This window comes from Passer domesticus, chromosome Z, assembly GCF_036417665.1.
Source record: "Passer domesticus isolate bPasDom1 chromosome Z, bPasDom1.hap1, whole genome shotgun sequence".
NCBI classification, from domain to species: domain Eukaryota; kingdom Metazoa; phylum Chordata; class Aves; order Passeriformes; family Passeridae; genus Passer; species Passer domesticus.
In genome coordinates, this window is record NC_087512.1 from 64937878 (window position 1) to 64958793 (window position 20916).

Consider the following 20916-nt stretch of genomic DNA (forward strand, 5'->3'; position numbering starts at 1 on the left):
TGCGAAGCAGTAAATTAGCTCTTTATTTTGCTTTGCTGTTGTGCACAACTTTTGCTGTCCCTATTTACCTGTCTTTACCTCAATCCATGAGTTTTCTTACTTTTACCCTTCCAGTTTTCTTCCTGGTCCTGCTGGTGGGGTAACAAACAAGTGCCTGCCTGGGGCTTGGCTGCTGGCTCAGGTTGAACCACAATAGTCTCTCATCCTCCTTAAAACACATACTCTTCTCTCCTCTTTATTTTCGTCTATTATCTGTGCCTATGAGACAAAAGCAGCAGCTCTCAGGGCTGGGAGTCTGGAAGGATTGTGAATTGGAATACAAGAAACAAATCCTGTAACCAAAGCAATATGTAAGTCCCTGAAGAGTACATTTTGTAGAAGGGAGATAAGAAATGGCTGCACAAGAACAGTTGTGTTATTTTGGTTTTCTTTTTTTTCTGTTTTTTTTTTTTTTTGTTTGCTTGTTTGTTTTGTTTGTCTGTTTGTTGCTTTTTGGGGTTTTGTTTTGTTTTGGTTTTTTTTTTGTTGTTGTTTTTTTTTTTTGTTGTTGTTGTTGTTGTTTTAACTGATTATAGCAATTTGGGATAGAAGAAACTGTGGGTGAGAAACAGAATGGTTATTTCATTGCACCTATTAGGGCACAGAGCTCGAGATGCGGCACTTGGGTGGTGTTTCAATGTGGGAAGATATGCATATTTGTGTGGTACCAAACAGGAGTCAGTCACCACTGCAGAAAGAGAGAACAGGGCTCTGAAACTGAAAAGCTTGAGAAATTGCACAGCAATTTAGCCTTCATGCAGGTTTCACTGGATAACAAAGGAAGCCTTTTTCTTCAAATAACATACACAAAGCCACATCTCTTCAATAACTGATTGTGTGGCGTTAAAAAGACAGAAAAAAAGGACTAGGATTTGTAATATCAGCACATGTGAACAAATCAGTTCTGTAGAGATGCAGTGGAACATACCACAGTAAATTAGATATTTTATTGCTTTGAGGCACAAACAAATATATAATTTATGTGCATTCATGTATGTAGACATAAAACACACAAACATCAAGAGAAAAGAATGAACCACTATCTCTTTTAAAAAATCCAGTTTTTAATTAAATTTCAAAACAAGCAGGGAAGTTGTAGAAAATAGTGCAGCATAAGCAATTTTTTATCCAATGTAGCAGTGGAGAAGAAAACTCTTGGTTTTAAAATAATTTTTGCCTCTTTTGAAGTCACTTGAAAAGTTCCTTTTTCATCTCAAGAAAAACTAATAAAGAGTAATTTATTGGTAGTATGGGGTTATGAGGCAACAAAAGTACAATGTTGAAGAAAAATACATTTATGTTTGTCCTGAGTGTCTCTTTAATAAGAAAGCATTCTAAACAAAAGAGGAGGTGTGGCTTGTGTCCTTATTTTGAAACATTTCCATCCTTGTGTTTTTTCATAGACTTACTCCTGTAGACTATGAAAATGGTGAATTAACAGTGTTCACCTTTGAAAAAATATCTGCATGTGTTCAAAAGCCCCCTGTCCATGCCACCAGTTCCCCAAAATATGAGACTGCAGCACACACAAACAGATTTAATTTTGGTAGCAATATTTGGAAGTACAAAATGGACAAGGACAAAGGAGCAAACATGAGAAGCAAACACATTCCTTCCTTTTTAATCAATATCTTGTTAGACTGGTGGGTTTCAGTCATTAATCTTTTGGTAAGGGAAAAATGAAATGGATTTACCATTATGCAAAGTAAAATTGCAAATTAAATTCATTCTAATGAAATTGCTTACAAAGAGTGCTCACACACAGCTTCTGTCAAGAGAGTTTGGACTTCAGAGTATTCATTTCTTTGAGGTAATGTATTTATTGCCAATTTCTGAAACCAAAAGACCTGAAAACAAACTTTCTAAATTCTTCCTCTTACACTGTGCATATTGTTTAAGTCATGCAAGTTCCACCTAAAAAGTGGAACTTTGTATTTTGTGTTTAACAGCTTCAAACAAATCTGAAACTGAACTTCATGTGACTGCTGTGCTGCACCTAAATGTTCATTACATTATAGCTAAGCTGGGACGTACAAAAAACCTCAAAAAACATAAAATGCCTGGAGTTTGCAATTGCAATGCATTGTTTTTAATTTCTTCAGTAACAGTTGCATATTGATTGATCTAGTATTGTACAACAGAGGAAATTAGCAATTAAAGGTTTCCATGCATCCAGCATGAGGTCCTACAAAATCCTGTTATCCACAGGAGCAAAATTAAAAGAACAAGAAAAATCAACAAAGCTAAAAAGTCCTTTTTGTAGGCTGTGCAGAATTTGTCCATTGCTGAAAAACATGAAAACTCTGCATAGATTCCATGTACAAGAGTATTTAAAGTAGGATTATAATTTAATTAAGGCAATTCTGATTTCTCTGATCCTGTAATTCTAAGGCATTTTGCAAATGGCTATGAATCCCAGGCTGTAGTACAAATTTCTTTCTGTTATCTATAATATAAACTCACATATTTTGTAAAGACACATTTAATCTTCTGCCTAGGAAAACAAACTTCAAAATGTAGGTCAAAAGATACACTGCTGCTTGAGATAAATTTAAAATAAAGTAAATTAAATTAACAACATTAAATGTGAACATGATTCATATATGTAAATATGACATTAAGAATAAAGCTTAATTGATACCCATGTTTCCTCAAGGAATTATTGACCATGTCCCAGGGCAGAGGAAAGGAAGATTACCAGTCCAGCAGGTAACTGGACATAGCATCACTCACAAGGCTGTGCACACAAATTGCTCAAGACTGCAACTTCAGACTCCAAGTTAGCCTGGAGATTGGTGTGCTACAGTTCTCTGTTCCAATGTGAACAAAAGTGCATCTATGCTATCATTAATCATATGAGACTGGTTTGCTTCAGATTTGTCAAAACTAATTCAGCTTTGCTAAATTTAGTGACAGATATGGGATTTATCTGGACTGAGAGACGAGGAAAAGGTTATATAAGCTTTGCTCGCATAGCCAGACAAATTATATTGTTTATCCATGCCTAAACAAAAGGTCACTATTAGCTCAGGGTCAACTAAAACTTCTTAGCTAATCTCTGACCTAATTTTGACCTCTCTTATTAATTGTAGAAAAGCTTTCAGTAAAATATCGGTTAGTTGTGTTTACACATCCCCTCACCCCACCCCCACTGCACTTCTGTAGTTTCTTGTCTTACAGATCATTAATTAAAGACAAAATATCTTTTCTAAGACTAATTAGTACCCAATTAGCTTCATGTTGTTACCTAGAGGGGAACTAACAGTAAAGGCAAACATTAAGCATTTTAATCTCTTAAATGCAGGAGGTATTAAAGTAGAAATAAGGACTATCAGAACCTTTACTTCACTTTACTTTTCCCTCCATATCATAAAATATTATTTCAGAAAGTCTCTAAAAATACCCAATTCTTCTGCTTCTTGCAATTCCCATTAGAAAGAAGTACATTTATATCACTGCTAGAAGTAAAAAACTAAACACATGAAGCCTAGAGGATCTATAATCATGTTAGTTGTTTGTAACCAAACATAATCATTTGTTATTGCATCATACTTCTTACAGAGCAGTTTAAACTGGGCTTGTTTAATTCCTTTACTAGCATAATCATTGTATGTCAGAGTATAAGTATGATGTATTTATATCCACAACATCTCCCCATCTGCGGAAGACTAATTTTTGCTCAAGTAAAAGCAATGCACCTGAGTTTTAATTCCACAAATCACTATTTCTACTTTTCTTTTTGTAAGTCAGAATTGTTTAGTTTCTTGTAGAAACTTATGCAGACTTAATTTACAAATTAAGTCTGAGAGAAACTAAACATGACTGCATTGTAAAACTTATGTAAATTTACAAAAAGGAGTTCTAATTATAGAAGAAATAATCTCGAAGTTAGAAAGAACTGTCCAAATAACATGTCTTATGTTCATCTGAACTAAAGAATATCAGAAATTATGGTTTGAAAGTCTACTGTAGTCAGATACTGAAGCTAAAAAGATCAGTTGTAATTCAAAATAATTCTAACCATTGAAGCTTTACCATTCCATCACATCCATATTCATATTTCTTGTCTTTTTGTACTGGTAAAAGCCTCTCCAAAATAAATTCATCCAGTCATACTGAGGATCATATCTGACACCAAGCGATAACATAAGTCTAAATTATGTTTGGTTTTCTTCCTCTTCTCTACAGGAAATGAGAATGCTCCTCCATCATCTGAACAAAGGCACCTGGCTTACTGCATAAAGGAAAAAGCTAGTCCATAACTGTTTGTCACACTGGTAGACAAAATCTTGCCTAAGAAGGGCCTAAAAGTTGTTTTATTAGAGTACAGTCAACTGTTTGGATCAAATCCAGATTCATATTCATTTGCTAGCTGCAAATAAATCCCACCATACAGTCAGTACAGTTTTCTTATATTTTAACATTATTCACCAGAAGCTCCATTCTTCTGAGTTTGCGTTTATTCTTTGGCATGGGCTTGTCATATAAGCCATTTTTGAGAAGATGTTCCTTGCTGTGATGGATCTGGGCACCATGCTGAAGTTGGAAAGAGCATAAAGCTTGAAGCGGATGGAGTATAGTCTGCAGAAACATAAAGGGGTGGGGGACAAAAGAACCCCAAGCTTTTAGTAAGGTATTTTAGAGACATCAGTTATTACCAGTTTTTTAATTCAATGTCTACTTAAAAATGCTAATAGAATACAATTTGGATGATAAATACTGTTAAAATATGCCCTTTGGAGACAAAAGGCAGACCTGAATAGAAGATGTACTAAAAAGAACCACAGAGCAGTCATACACCACCTGCATGGTGCCATCCCTCACTCCTTCCCTTGGAACCACTCAATCTTGATTTCAGCCCCAGCGACATTACTGTAAGTTATGGCTTTGACTTGACCTCAGCAATGGACTACAATCAATTACTGTGGCTCAGTCAACAAGCTGCAATAAAATAAGTTACAATAACTAAGCTGTTTGTGCTTGCACAAAAATCCCTGGAGGCAGGGTTTCAGGAAGAGAGGAGGGACTTATGATCAAGGCAGCTGGACTGCAATCCTGGAGACACAACTGCTTCTGCCCAGAGGTATTGTGTAGAATAAATGAAGCCACACAAACCAGATTTATCTCAAGTGGTTCCTAATTGTAGACTCTTCATTTTCTGGTTGCCTGGCTATGTCGGGGCGTCCCATGTGTAGATGCAAAGGTGTAAAGCAATCACATGTGTAACCGCAATCAGCACGAGCTGAGATTCTATTGAAAAAAATATGACTCTTATCTTCTTGTGTGTCCACACACTTGATCCAAATCTGGGTTTCATATCCAATTCATTTAATATTAAGGTGAGTCTAGTGTCACAGAGGCAGACACAGAGGTGGCAAACTATATATTATGCCAGCTACAGGAGCATTTTTGACCTGGGCACCTTTTTTAGTAGGCAGATGTTGAGTATGAAAATATTAGCTAGCTGATTGAGAGCAATATGAGCACTCCAGGGTGAAGACTAGCATGTAGGGGGTACATGGATGGGCTGTAAATATTTTTTCACAGATCATTCACTACTAAATTCTGGGCACACAGTTGAATTGCAGACTTGGCTCTGTGGTGTAAAAGTACTAGTAGGTGTTTTTCAGGGGCTTATTAAATTGATATTACTAATGTCAGCAACAAAAGATTAAGAAGGACATTTTCTTAATGACCTCTTCCATCACAGACTAGTGGGATCACAATTTGCAAGGAAAGGCTAATGTCCAATTAGTATTCTCTGACCTAGGATAAACTTAAACTCAAGAACTATTAAGTCCTAAATTCCTCCAGTGACATGTAAGACTTGTGAGCCAGCTGGTAGGCAGATGTAACCCAGTGGGTTACATTCCACGGCTGAGGAGTGCAGGAGATCAGAGGACCTGGCTTTATAAAACATTTAATCTTCAAGATAGCTGTGAGGGGGGATTCAGATCATCTCTGCTGTCTAGTTTTTGGAAAAAACAATTTACTTCTTTCCATGCAGTAACATACCTTATCTCCTGTCACATAATTAATTAGTTTTTTCAGAGTTAAAGGTCACTTTGTTGTGTTTGCTTTTGGAGCACAACATGAAAGAGTCACAGTAATTTGAATATTCAAGAGTTAATAAATGAAAAATGGTATCCATTGCTGCATTCTTGTTTTAGTTTGCTATGCCACAAAACTATTACAAATGTCATTAAGACTTTATCTGTCAAGTTTTACTTTAATAGCTAAGTATCTTTGCTGCCCCTCTGCCATTCATAAGAGAAAAACTCACGTATTTAAGTTTACATACCTCTTGTATACTCTTATTTTTTTCCATGATGGAAAGGGCAACAGCTGCACATTCAAGAGTAGACAGACAGGTGTTTGTTGGTTGTGTACGAATTACATATTGACTTGAAATACTGGGTTTTAACTGCACCTGAAAAATAGCAAACTCTAGTAAAAAAAACAGGCCAGGATAACCCATGAGATACCTATTCTCTACACCAAGCAAAACACATCCCCTTCCCCTCTGTGTTCACTCATCTTCTTTTCTTTTTGCTGTTTAGTCTCTCAGTAGCCAATGCCACGCAACTGTTCAGTGTAATACTTGTGAGCCACCACCACAAACAAAAACTGCACGTTTGTTACTATATGAATGTGCAAAGGAAATACAATTTTTTGTTAGAGAAAGAGTAAGTGAAATTTTAGCAACTGATTTCAGTTGCCATAAATATGCTATAACAAAAATAGATTTATTCACTTATGCTTTTTAAAATTACTCTACACACAAACATTCAAGCTACAATGGCCATATAGTCATAAACACTTTATATCTTGGCAAAATATTTTTTGTCAAAGTTACATCTTGGCAAAGTATTATTTATCAAAATACTATTTGTCAAAAGAATCTCAGACTTCTAGAAATTGTATTTATTCACACAATGAACTAGGTTTATTAGATTGATTAGAACTATTTATTTAACAAAATCATGTCTGAAAATAATTTACTGGCTCTGCATGAAGTGATAAACGCTTTACACTAGCTTGCAAATTAAAGGATTTTAAGAAAAGGAAATTTAATTCAACCAAAAGCTCCAAAAGCTTTTACCAGGTTTTTAAACAGTGCTTGAAACAACACAGAATTTACACTATTTGACTCTGTATGAAATTTCAGACATTATTCCTTTATTCTTAAGATTTCCATGTCCACATATATCTAAAATGCAATTTGCAAACCAAATAATGTTTTAGCAACATTGTCAGTATTCTTAACCAAAAAGTCTCAGTTCTTTTTCCAACAATATTGTAGTGCAATACAAAAAACCCAGACACATCCTTATAAAAGAGTATGTTGATTTTCTTTTTTTTTAAACTCATCCCATCAATTGTCTTTTATTTTTCTTCCTCTCGAAAAAAAATGAGTGAATCCCCATGGCCATAACATTGTTATCATTTTGCATGCCAGAAGTCTTTCACCGTTCCTCACTTTATTCAATACTTTCCTCCTTCACTCTTCTCATTTTTCCTTTTATTTGAAATATTTCATTTTTCTTCATCTCTCTTACAAGCAATTACCCATTCCTAAAAGTTCAAGGTATCCCATTTATAAAAGGAAAACTCCAGACTGCTGAAGAGACATAAATAAGTAAGATGAAATTCCACTGCCTTACTTATCCCAATTTAAAAGAAATTAAAAATAGTAAAATTTAAAAAAGGGAAACAAGAAAAGAGCAAAAGGCATTCTGGAAAAGACAAGCAAGTTAGCTAAAAAAGTCAATTTACTCAAATATAGGAAAATTCAGAAAAATTAAGCCTTTCTAACCTACCTTCTTCAATTTGGTACGGAAAACCCAGAAGACAAGAAAATTACTTAGGAGGGAAAAAATTTAGAATGTAGACATCAGTATAGGTAATGAAAAGAAAAAGAAGATAGTATTTTCATTTGTTACTCCTCAAGGATTTCTTTGGTTTTATGCCTTCTCTCTGTGACCATGTAGAGATCTTCACCACAACAGAGTAGGAAGCTTAGTTATTTGAAGTATACAGAAAACTATGCTGGAAGAAGTGGTCCCTACTTAGAAACTTCTATCTAGGTATCAAATAGCAGGGTGAACTCAGTCCATCCCTTCTCCAACACGCGTCCTGAGCAGAAAAGCAGACATATATTCACGCTTTTTCTCAACAGCTGACACTACAATGTTCATGGAATATCTCTCCAGAGGCTAAAACCACCTGATGGAGCACCTGCAGGCCCACTGGCTTCCCCTTCCTTGGACAGCACCTTGAGGCTTTTTTTCCTAGGAGTTAGGAATAGTTCTGCCTGCTGGTTTCTATACTTCATTCCTTGGCTCTTATGCTGAAAAAGTCAACATTCCAGAGAAAGAAAACCTATCAATGATTGCAAGACAACTTCTATAAAGAAAAGGGGCCTGCACAATGCCACACAACCATGGAGCCAAAACATAACTGCAGCTCTCAAACAACTGACAAGCACAAAAGGGCAAATTTCTAGTACTGACAGCAACAGCAGCAGCAACTACATTTCTTCTTTCATGAGACGAAAGAAAAAGAATGGAAACAAGTGTTCCCATCCACTTTTTCTGAAAAATTACATATTCCCTGAGATAAGATTAAAATACCATAAAGAGTGTTGGAGACCAGAGGAAGAATACCTGTTCAAGACAACTGCCAGCTACAGTTTGTCTCTTAGGCTTCTTTCAGCATGCATTTTAACCTACTCTTTAAAGCAGGCACAATCTAAATAAATGATCCCCAGTCACCTGAAATACAGTCAAGGTAGTCTTTATCTACTGCAAATGGACAGACTCACCAAAGGTCCCATCTGAAACCAGATACATTTACTGAGCCAATAAAACAAACAATACTCCACCCACTCAAGAGCATAAACTGAATGGCAAAACAAAGCAGAAACAGTACAGAAACCAAAACAAATTAGTATAGCTATTAAACATTTCAGACACAGGAAGATATTTTCTTGGAAAAGAAATGCCTAGACATATGAAATATTTACTTTACCCAATCAGACTTGATTGGGAAGATGACTTATTTCGTTTTTGACCAAGAGGTCTAAACTTGCATTGCTTTTTGTGCAGTTAATAGCTTCAGATACCATATTGCACCAATCTCATCCAAGTTCCTGCATTACTTATGTGCATGAATTCTTTATCTGTCACCTGTGTATCTCAAATCCAGCTGAACAAATTTTGTCCAACTTTACAGAAATATTCATACAGTTAATTTAAACAAAATCACACTGTCTACCTCTTACACCAGATTTCAAAATCTCAGTTCAAAATGAGTATATACAAATACCCTGTTTAAGTACATTTCTAAATAAAAATGATTATATTTTAGAAGCGCTTCTCCATAAAATGATAGACACCACAATACAACAACTTGTTTGTTTTTGCTTCAAAGTAATTTGAAAATCATATGCATACTTTGGAATAATATCAGTTTCTAACAAAATACAGAAATGAGAAGTTGAAAAAACAACAACCAGTTTAATATTGCTCACCAAAATAACAAGAAAGAAGATGGCAACTATCTCAACCATCTCAAACCAGAGAGGAATTTAAATAATGCAATTACTCACTGGAATTCAACCAAGACACTGAAATTAGTGTATCTATTCTCTCTAAGTGCGAAGAAGTTTGAGGACTTAATTTCCAAGCCATCAGAAGTAGGAAGCAACACATAAAATAAAGTTTCATTTCTATCTGTAACTCAAGACTCCTGCTTCCAAAAGCCTGAATTTCAGCCTGAATTTTCAGCCTGAATTTCACATACTGTTAGACTAACTTAACACTGGCTTATCTGCACCATTCCCTTAGCAAATGCTACAGCCTTTGAGCATTTACAAAGGATTTGAAACACAATAAAAATTGTGACCCTTCAGTGTTTCTTGGAGCAGCATTTTTCTTCCTGAGCCTTCCTTGGACATGTTCCAGGCAACTGAAGACCCAGCTGATCTTGTTCAGCTGTTCAAAATCGATGGGAGGAAAAGTGTTGCCTTGATGGGGTCACAGACCTGCTGTTTGAAATTTTAAAAATTTAAGTCAGTAAAGATAGGAAACTGATTTCTGCTTTTATTTTAAATAATAGTACTGGAGGTCTATCAGAAAGCTCTAAATCCTCTCCTTAATATCAGCATCTTTATATCTTTTCTATGTTAATTTCTTCATCACTACGCTTAGCAGCTTTACTCTCACCAGCTTTACTCTCCAAAGAGAACCCAATATTACGCAAAATTATACTTGGAAAATAATGCATTACCAAGAATTCAAAAAAGTTAGCACATCTGTCTCACAGCACACACAAAACAATTCTTGCCTGTTCTATAAGTATCTCAAAAAAGGCAGAGGCATAATATATTTTTCTGTGGTTTCTCTAAAAACTTTAATACTTAAGATCACTTCCTCTTTATGTTGATAGTGTCTTTTGAAAATCTGAATGTCAGCTTGGGAATTAATTTGCTAACTTTTCAAGAATGAAGGAAAAAAGTACCATCTGTCCTCCTGCTTAACATAGGCACTATAACATAGTCTTATATAACATATAACATAGGTCATATGTTCTACTACTTTAATAAATACCTTTCAGAAAAAACCCCAGCCATTTCTTTAAACTAATTCAAAAGGCACAAAAAAAAAAAAAAAAAAAAACCACCTCAGAAAGAGTACAACCATATCCTGCTATCCTTCCCATCCTTCTAGAAGCTAAATTGCTTTGAAGGTGGTTAAGGCAGTAAGAGCATTCTCTGGAAGCTACTGCAAAAAGAGCCTCAGACAGAAGATGGGTGACAAGCAGGGGAAGATCGTTCACTCAGTATCCAGTTTGCACCAAGAACCTTTTATCTGTAAGCCAAAACAGTTTTCTGTATCTTACAGAAATTTCATGCAGTTAAGTAAAATTACCTTTGTGCCGGAGAAGACAGGCTGAGTAAATTTAGTCTCAGCATGCTACTGAAATTCAAATCAAGAATATAAATAAATTATCTTGTTCAAAATCTTGGCTTTAATTTAAAGTGACAATTTAAGAGCACTCTCTTTCTAAAATACTGGGGGGAGTAATTGCCATGCAACTGTCACAAGTGGACAGCCTGGAAAAGTAGATACCTGTCACAAAACCCACCAGGCATGAGGGCATGACTTTAAAGACTGTGATGACTCGAAAAAGGGAGACATAAACCCCATTTTTGAAAACATGGAAAGCAGAAGATCTAGTGATCTACAGAGAAGTCTCATCTGCCAGGAAAACTTATGAAGCAGATTATCCTGGAAACCATGCTAAGACATGTGTAAAACAAAGAGGTGATTGGAAAGAGCCAGCATGGCTTTACAGAGGAGAAATCTTGCCTTCTGTGATGGAGTTAGTGGTGGATAAGAGAGCATTGGTGGATAAGGGCAGAGCAATTGCACTGTCTTCCTGCACTTATGCAAAGCTTTGGACACCGTCTCACAGGATATCCTTGTCTCTAAATTGGAGAGACATGGGTTTGATGGACGGACCACTTGGTGGATAAAAGCTGCCTGTATGGCTGCATGGAAACAGTTTTGGCAAAGAGCTCCTTGTCCACACGGAGACCTGAGGCCAGTGGTGATCCCCAGGATCGGCAGTGGGGCTGACACTGTTCAACACCTTTGTTGGTGACAGGGACAGTGGCATTGGGAGCACCCTCAGCAAGCTCCCTGATGGCACCACGCTGTGTGGGGCAGGGACATGCGGGAGGCAAGGGATGCCAGCCAGAGGGACCTTGCACAGGCTTCAAAAGTGGGACTGTGGGAACACCAAGAAGTTCAACAAAATACAAGTGCAAGGTCCTACACCCGGGTGATGGCAATCCCAGACACACCCACAGGTCAGGCAGAGAAGTGACTGGGAGCAGCTCTGTGGGGCAGGATTTGGTGGGGATGGCAGATGGAAAACTCCACGTGAGCCAGCTCACAAAGCCAGTCGTGTCCTGGGCTGCACCAAAAGCAGCGTGGCCAGCAGGGGAGGGGAGAGGATTCTGCCCCTCTGCTCTGCTCCGAGACACCACTGCAGTGCTGTGTCCAGTTCTGTTGTCCCCAGCATAAGAGGACATGGAACCGTAGGAGCAAGTCCAGAGGAGGAACATGAAGTCGATAAAGGGACTGGAGCACGTCCCCTACAACACCAGGCTAGGACAGCTGGGGCTGCTCAGCCTGGAGAAGGGAAGGTTGTGTGGAGGCCTCATGGCAACCTCTCAGGATCTGAAGGGGCCGTCAGGGAAGCTGGAGATGCACCCTTCATCAGGAACTGCAGTGACATGACGAGGAGTAATGGGTACAAACTGAAAGAGGGAAAATTTATGTTAGATATTGGGAAGCCTAAGAAGGTTAGTTCTTTCAGTTTTTAGATTTTAGATTGGTCTTCAGTTAAAACAGATAACTGAAATAAAGTCCAACTGCACACAAGCTGCAGCTCTAACCCAAACGGAACAGTTTTAACTCCTGTAAAAGAACACAGCATGAGAAAGATCCAAATGTCAATAAAACTAAGAGCTAACATACAGTAAAAATGTAAGGAAAGGAAAATATTCACAGATAACACATTAGAGAAGTTAGGACTGACCTAGGAATATCTGGACTATATATTCTGCAAAAAATAATTGAAATACCATCTGGTTATGGTCTCAGTTTCTGAAATTGCACGATCTGACCTATAACTAAGGAATTAAATAATTTAACACTGCCACTAAGTTATGGAAAAATAATTATATTTAAGTACATGTCATATAGGCTATTCATGCCACTTTCTAAAATGACCATGCATTTCCAGTTAATTTCCAGGCATTGTACTTTTTTTTTTTTTATTTAGAGAAGAAAAAATCTAGAAATTATTTCTGGTAATATCTCTCTTGCTCTGCTTACATTTAAAAATTAATGTCAGCCAACAGTTCAATATTTTATGCAGCACTATTCTTTTAATAATTAATAAAACAGGAAAGTGTGGCAAGTAAATTCAGTCAGTGAGCAGAGTATGAACGTAGAGAATGGGGTCATGAAATGAAGAAAGAAAAAGTAATTACTTGTATTGTCACAGCAATTTAACTATAATTACCTGCAAATATCAGAAAATTGAAAATGAAAATTACACACTTCAGTGTCAAAATGTAGCATCAATGCAATGATACTGTTCTTTGGAACCAACTAATTATTTTTGCTTTGTGCAATTTCTTATTTTCTTACTGTATGTGAAGAGCAGTAAGCACTTCCCTGGACAGGGGAAAAGCAGCAGAAGAAGCTCCTGAGATTAATTTTGGCAAGGGCAGAAGGAATCATGAAAAGAAAAGAGTAAAAGAATAAAAATGTCTTCAATTAATCTAGCTATTTCAAAGCAAATTCAATCAAAATTAAATATATTTCCAGTTTACTTTTTACAAAATGTTCATATCCCATGAGAATATCAGCATAGGTACAACGGTACAAAATTTGCCAATGCTCCTGAATTGTTCTAGTACCTGGATATTCAGACATTTGTTGAAGGGTTTGACAACAATTATGAAAAAAAAGGGAAAAAAATAACTCATTTTTATCTTGCTCTCTCATTACCAATAAATGGTTCTCAGATGCAATGTTTGCCTTGCTGGGCTTAATTTTGTTCCCAATCATCATTATTAAAAGAACTCCTCCTGTTCCCCACAGTGGAACATGACACCAAGAATAAAGTATACACTTCTCACATGTGGTAAATCACCTCACACCTTTCAGTCACAAAGAAAATGTCACTGTATTGAGAGGTAATAAATACATACTTATAACCAGAAAAATGTCAATGACCAATGTCATTCAAATTAACCTAAATGTCACAAGGACAGAATGCTGTTGATTGCTCAGCATCATATCTCAACTATGCCTCCAGTCCTCACCCAAAATAATTCCCATCTCTCTCTCTTTGATCTCAGTTTACTCAAACAGCAATTCTGACAGTCCTAGCATAAAACATTCTGTTGTCTTGAGTTTGAAATTTTTTTTAATGTTTTGGTGTAATAAGACAGCAGCTAAAAACTTAACACATCAAACATTTCACAATATGTAACAGCTGTTAACGATTTTTATCTTACAAGTCATCATACACAGAATAGGTTATGAACTACTGAGGTTCATAATACATACATACATACATAGGTTATGAACAAGTTTTCTTGCTGCAGCAAAAATTTCACAGTTGGAAAAAAACAAATATAATACAGAAACAAAAATTTACTATCAAGGCTCAAAGAGCCTCCTTCGCTCTAAGGAAAACTGGGCTACCCTGCAGGATTATTAGGAAAATCACCAGTGTCATACACAGATAGATAAAACTGTGTTTGGAACAAGTCAGTGAAAATGCAGTGTTTTTCTTCCATGAGTACAGATGGATAGTTGAATCCATACTTTCCAGGACCAGCCTTACTACAGTTTTCCCTGCTGCAACCATTGTGGCTGGCCTTTGTTGCCTTGGGTTCTGATTTGCCTCCTGCACTCTTTATTAATGATCATACTTCTTTCCCTTGCAGAATTAAACTGCGCGCTGTTCATTTATTTAGGTTATATGGCAAAATTTAGTACTGAATTTCTCTCATGCAAATTGTAAACTGTAACAAATAAAAACAGAGAGAGGAAAGCATAAAGATAAAAGAGGACTGTAAAAAAATTCATTTACTTCTTGGCACTATTTATTATTTAGCCCTCATAAAATCACTTGCTGAAGTCTTGTAACTGTGGAGATTAGAAAAAATACTTTTCTCTGCCCCTCCTGAGCTCATTGAATAGGAGATTTAATAAAAAATTCAGAGAGTAATCAGAATAAGAGTCAAATAAGATACAGACAGATGACAATAGTGACTCTTGATATTTTGCTTTTACTTCTGTTCTAGGTGTTTTCTGTGTGAAGATGAACAAATGGTTTTATATTTCTTTCACAATAATTGTAATCCACTGTAACTCTCAAGGCATTACAGTGTGCTATACAACATAAACTGTATTATACTTGTGTCTGTGAGCAGTAACTAAACTAGAATGAAGTTTTAACTTTCTCTAGAAGGAATTTATGTAAATGACAGAGAACACTTTAGAGTAACTACTTGCTTCATCAATGAAATTCCTCTAATTTTTGAACATGCTTTCAGAAAAAAATTGCTACCCATTCCTTAATTCTCTAGGCTTGAAAATGACAAATTCACAAATAAAGTTTTATTATCTGAATATACCAGAGGACTAGACCACAAAACCCACTTACTGTTAAAAAGTATGATATAATTATTCAATGAACCTCAAACCATTAGTTTCTCCACCAACTCATTCGTGACTTTACCCATCATTAACAGAAAAATAAAAAAATTAAATTCAGCATTTGCTCAGCTATGCATAGTGCATAGCTGAGCAAATTAAATTATGCATTCATTGATAGTACTGGTATTGCTGCAGGTTGAATTGCAGACAGAAGAATCTACAGCCAACTACAATTCAGCACCCTGCACCTTTTGACACTTTAGCATTTCATCACATCTGCCATACAACTTGCTTTAAACCAGGTGGCATTTTATGACTTCCTGTCTAGCATTTAACCCTTCAGGGGAAGCCCATGGGATTCCTACCTAGTAACTCCAGTAGCACCACTTCAATCAAAAAGCAGGTGGACCCCTAGAGGAATGGGGTTTTTTAATGTCTTTTCTTTTAAATAAAGAGTGGCAAGAGTTTGTCCCTTGCTTTCCATACTCCATGAGCAGTTCCTTTCTTTCATTCTTAGTGCTCGGTGAGGTCTTGAGAATAGCTGGCATGTTCCAACACTGATTCCTACAGAAGAGGGTAAGAATGCTCTCCCGAATAATCCCTATGATGACAGTTTCAAGCAAGCTGTTTGATAAGACTTACTCTCAGACATCCCATACCATCTGTGAATCCATGCTTACCCAGCAGAAGCAACAAAGAAACCACAAAAACAATCCAGTAAGTGCTATTCACTTTGCACAACATGAAGTTTTGACAGGAGCAACAAGGTAAGCTGGCAAAGAATTCTTAAAACAGATGTTGATATGACTGACTTTGGTGAAAGATCAAAACTCTGGAATCTCAAAGACCAGTTTGTGTTGACAACTACTCAGGCATATTACATGATGGTCAGTGAACAACTGAAAAGAAACAGAAATGCCTAAGTGTTTAATAAATATTTAATCACACCATCTTAGAAACTGTAACAGATTTAGGCCATGTTACTCAGAAGCTGAGAATAAGAAAAGCTCCCCCTGCCTGACAAATTGCTGAACTTCTCTTCCATTGACTTGCGTTCTACACAGCATATAATCTTGACATTTCAAATTTATAGGGCCTTTTCAGAAGGCAGCACATCAACTATAAAGTGGCATCATTGCTTTTAATTAACTGGTTTATGAGGTCAAAGAACACAGTTTCTTGTCATTGGTACCACCTTTTGCACACTTTTCCCTTGTACTGAAGACAGTGAAGCATTTTGAGGGTTTTTTTAATAGTACTATGGTATTTTAATTTAACAGTAAGTGTTCTTAACAACCTGATTATATTGTTTGCAAATAGAATTATGTTTAGCAGACTGTACCCACCTTATGCACAGAGACAGAATGTCACAAAAAGGTCAGACAGAAGGGAGTAAATAAACTCAGCAGGAATGACCCTTTGACAAATGCAGTGCTGAGTAAGAACATTTGTGTGGTACCTTGAAACTCTGCAGTTTATTGCCACAAACAAGTTCATAAATCACCCTGAAGGTCTTGCCTCAAAACCATTATGTTTACCTTTAATAGGCAGTAAATGTACAACCTATTTTAACAGCTTTATGATGCTGCATTTTACCACAGAATTTCTAGGATCTCATATAAATATGAGCACACATCTTAAAAAAATATGTAAGAAAGAAAGCATATGGTAGCATTTACCTCACCTACCAGCAGATCACATTTTTCCTAGTTAATTTCAAGCCCATCAAACTGTATAATGAAGTATACCTAAATTCAATAGGAAAAATGGGGAAAACTGAATTTAAGAAAATGTTTTACTACTCTGGGCAAAATTTGGCTAGGTTACCTGAGCTGAAAGTCCATCATACATAGGAAGACATAAAAAATCTCAGGTTTTTTATTTATTTATTTTCACAGAATCATAGAATAGTTTAAATGGAAGGGACTTTTCAAGGGTTGTTTAGTCCAGCTCCCTGACCAGTCCCCCTCCATCTGACCTTGTTAATCTTCATGAGGCTTCCACAGGTCCACTTCATGAGCTCATTCATATCCCTCTGAATGACATCCCATCCTTCAGGAGTGTCATGCCACCACTCAGCTTGTAGTCATCTGCAAATCTGCTGTGGGTGCACTTGATCCTTTTGTCTGTGTCAGACTCAAAACAACACTGCTTCCAGCAGAGACCACTGAGGGTATCACTTGGCACTGATTCCGATTGGAACACTGAGCCATTGACCCTCATTAAGCCACTACACTCCATGTGACTGTTTTCCTCATCCACCTAACAGTCTACCTATCCAATCCATCTCTTTCCAATTTAGAGAAAAGGAAGTTGTGGGGGACCCTATTAAAAGCCCTATAGGAGTCCAGATAGATGACACCTGTAGCCCTTTCATGTAGCCTTGTCCACTGATGTAGCCCCTCCATTGTAGGAAGGGTTGGAACCAGACGATTCTTAAGGTCCCCTCCAACCCAAACCATTCTATGGTTCTACAGTTTGCAAAAGAAATTTTTGTATACACTATAGAAGACCTTGAACTAATTGCCAAGGCAGTAAAAAGCAAGTAAGGCGAGCTGCAATGAAACAAAGGTACAAACAAATGCTGGAGAGGGTATCCAAGAGACTGGGTGGATTGCTGGATGGAACATTTCAGGCACATGTGGGGATAAAGGCAAGCTGGGCCTTGCCTTCACTGGGCCATGCCTTGCACTGCACAACCCCTCCTGGCCTGTATCCCAGCCCTACAGTGGCCATCAATCCCCAGCACAACAGAGGCACCTGGCCTCCTGGCACCTCCACACCTGGCCCTGGAGCCCCAGTCTTGCCCCAGAGCAGCCAGAGGAGGGAAGTCCCACACGGGGAAAGGGTGAAGAAAGACCAAAGGGTAGTTTAGCCAGGACATGAAGCAATCATAGATCTTGACTCTACTTCCTGCTGTACTTCCTATCAGCTGAACACCAGAATTGTATGCTCTTTTCTACAGCTTTTCTGTCTTTCTCTCTTTCTTCTTCTCATTTCCTCTTCCTAGAGTTTTGAGACTCTTAAAACTGGATGGGTTTGGAGCCTGCTAAGTTGAATAGGGCATCAAGTTAATGTTTTTTGAAGTGTTCTACGTTGATTGTATGCTGTTTTAAACTTTTGCCAGAGTTCTCTACTTTTCTGAAGTTGCCATTAAAGCTTTTTTTGTTGTTTGACTGCTTGAGGATATCTTGCCAGCATTTCTCCCATGCATCTCACTCCGAGTACATGAAAAACTGTGAGGCCCTTTAGAAGGCTTGTCAAGCCATTTTTTTGTGGCTTTACAGGTATTACTTTACAAGTGATGGAAGTGTATCTACAGAGGCTGCTGTAAGAGAGAGTCTTACATAAAGTTAATCAGACATCATATTTGATTACTACTGCTAAACAGAAGGTCAGCAAATTGGAATCCCAGTTTCAATTAACAATTAAATAATTTCTGTACTGGAACAACAGTGAATTTTCTGCACTGTATTAATGTCCAGTTACTGAAATTTATACTCCTTATAGAACTCTCCACTGAGTTATCACGACCACTTTCAATAACTTACTGTCATGATAACATTTTGCCACTTAACTAGTATACCTTCAGTTATTACTTCAGAATATGTTGAACAACCTGGATTCACTGCAGGCTCCACTAACAATTTCTCTACAAACCGTAAAATAAAATTACAATCACTATGAAAACAGACCAGTTACTTATGCCTTGTTTAGTATTTTTATAAAAGACAGCATTTCTTCGAATGACAATTATTTCTATTGAGAGTATTTGGTGAGGCATCTGCAAAACGTGACCTCTGCACACTGATTCAGTCAGATTGCTTCTGAAGGAAACATGAGGCATGTGGGTAAACAGCTTCAGTAAATTTGTAAGATATGTCACCTATTTTCAACAGTTGCATTGAACTAGACCAATACTGCACATACATCCCTGGATCTCCTAATCCTATTCTTAATAATATTTTCCACTGGGTTATTGGTATTACTGCAGTGTACCTAGATATGTGAAAGGATAAGCAGAAACACAGCCAACAATATGCAATACTCATGCAATAATCAGGGACTGTGATAATATTAAACCATGATGTTAAGACTTTCCAAGTCTTCGCGGTTGACTGGGTAAGAAAGCATTGACACATGACTCTCCTCAGAAAACTGACAATTCTAGAGCTGAACATAAATTTTTTAGCCAAAAGATCATTCTGGATACTTTATCCTTATTTCAATAACTTCCTTTGTATCAATTGTCCTGGAAGTTTCAAGCATTGGAGGAGTGACTTTTCCTCTTTAGAAAAGTCATGCATGACCTTATATACACATGATGCAGTCTAACACACAAGAGATTAGCACTCTTCTGATGCAGATACGTGAATACATCAACAAAATTATAATTACAATTTTAAATTACATGGCCCTCACTAAAAGCAATCATACAGAAAGGCTGCTTTGCATCAGCTGAAATACTTTCTGACTACTGCAAATAGATTATATTGATAAAAAACTCTCATTTCCATATCTCTAAATGGTCACTAAAATGATGGTATAGGCAGTGTTTGTGAAAACTTCTGAATAACAATTAGTCTTTACACATGCATTCTTGCAATTTCTTGATGGTTCTGCCATATATTCTCAATATGGTATCTGAATTCTCTTGTAGAAGAAGAAATATACAAATTATTTTCAAATGTTAAAAGAGTAGTTACAGTAAGTCAGATTTACTGATGATTCCCTGATCTTAAGGCTACCTCTTTTTTTTAAAAGCTCTAGCAAGACTGCAGACAGATCTGTTAAACTGTTTTAAAGGTGACATCTTGGGCTCCAAGAGAGCTGCTTAGAAAATAAATTCCATCTCAGGGAAGGAAGGGTGAGAACTGAGAGAGAGGAAGAGCAAGAGAGATCCCAAGCATAATCTGAAGTTGTATATCAAAATATCAACTTCCTTGAGAACCAGTGCTTGGCAATACAAGCATACATTACAAATTCTTATGACGAGTCAAGCAGATTTAAGCATACAGTGCAAGCTGAACTAAACAGTAAAGCTCAAAGGGTAAAAATGTGCTGTAAGAAACCAGATTTCAGATGATGATACCAATTTTTATGTAGCGAAGAAAGTATAAGGGAAACAAAACAGATGTGTTAGAAATCATGAAGGCATGATGGGAAAAGAAAATGAGGTACTGAATATATGAATAGCAGCAATACTGTGATGAATGCATAAATAGGATAATTTGTTGTCACAATACTGCTGACATTATTATGCCCATTAAGTAGCAGAAGAGTACACCAAAAAATAATTTAAAAGTCACAATGAGTATAAAGCTTCCTCCAACCTTAAACTGAGGCCACTCATGTACAGACACACCATTCAGACTAACAGGGAGTTACGGCAGAAACAAGAAGTTAAATAATGTGTCCAAATGGTATCATTAAAACTGGAACACTAGCTTCATGAAAATATTCTTCAGTAGTCTTCTGAAACATTTACAAAATATCTTGTCACTACAAAATGTCAAAGCATATTAGGTAAAAATGTTACACATAACATAGGAAGAAAAAGCAAAAAAAATTAACAGTGAACTACACTTTATGCCCCGTATCTGACTGTCTAAAATTGAATTTTTCT

The 20916-nt window shown here is 36.8% G+C and overlaps 1 protein-coding gene across 2 annotated transcripts in view; it reads right to left on the reverse strand.

Moving 5' to 3' along the window:
* Positions 1-1083: 1083 nt before the first annotated feature.
* DTWD2 (DTW domain containing 2) overlaps positions 1084-20916 on the reverse strand; it is a 63007-nt gene continuing 43174 nt past the window's right edge. For both annotated transcript variants that reach the window (XM_064403902.1, XM_064403903.1), the window contains exons 5-6: positions 6341-6469; positions 1084-4620 (exon numbers count right to left, since the gene is read on the reverse strand). In XM_064403902.1, the coding sequence (XP_064259972.1) occupies positions 4450-4620; positions 6341-6469 (300 nt within the window). In that variant the 3' untranslated portion in view covers positions 1084-4449. The remainder of the gene's footprint in view (positions 4621-6340; positions 6470-20916) is intronic.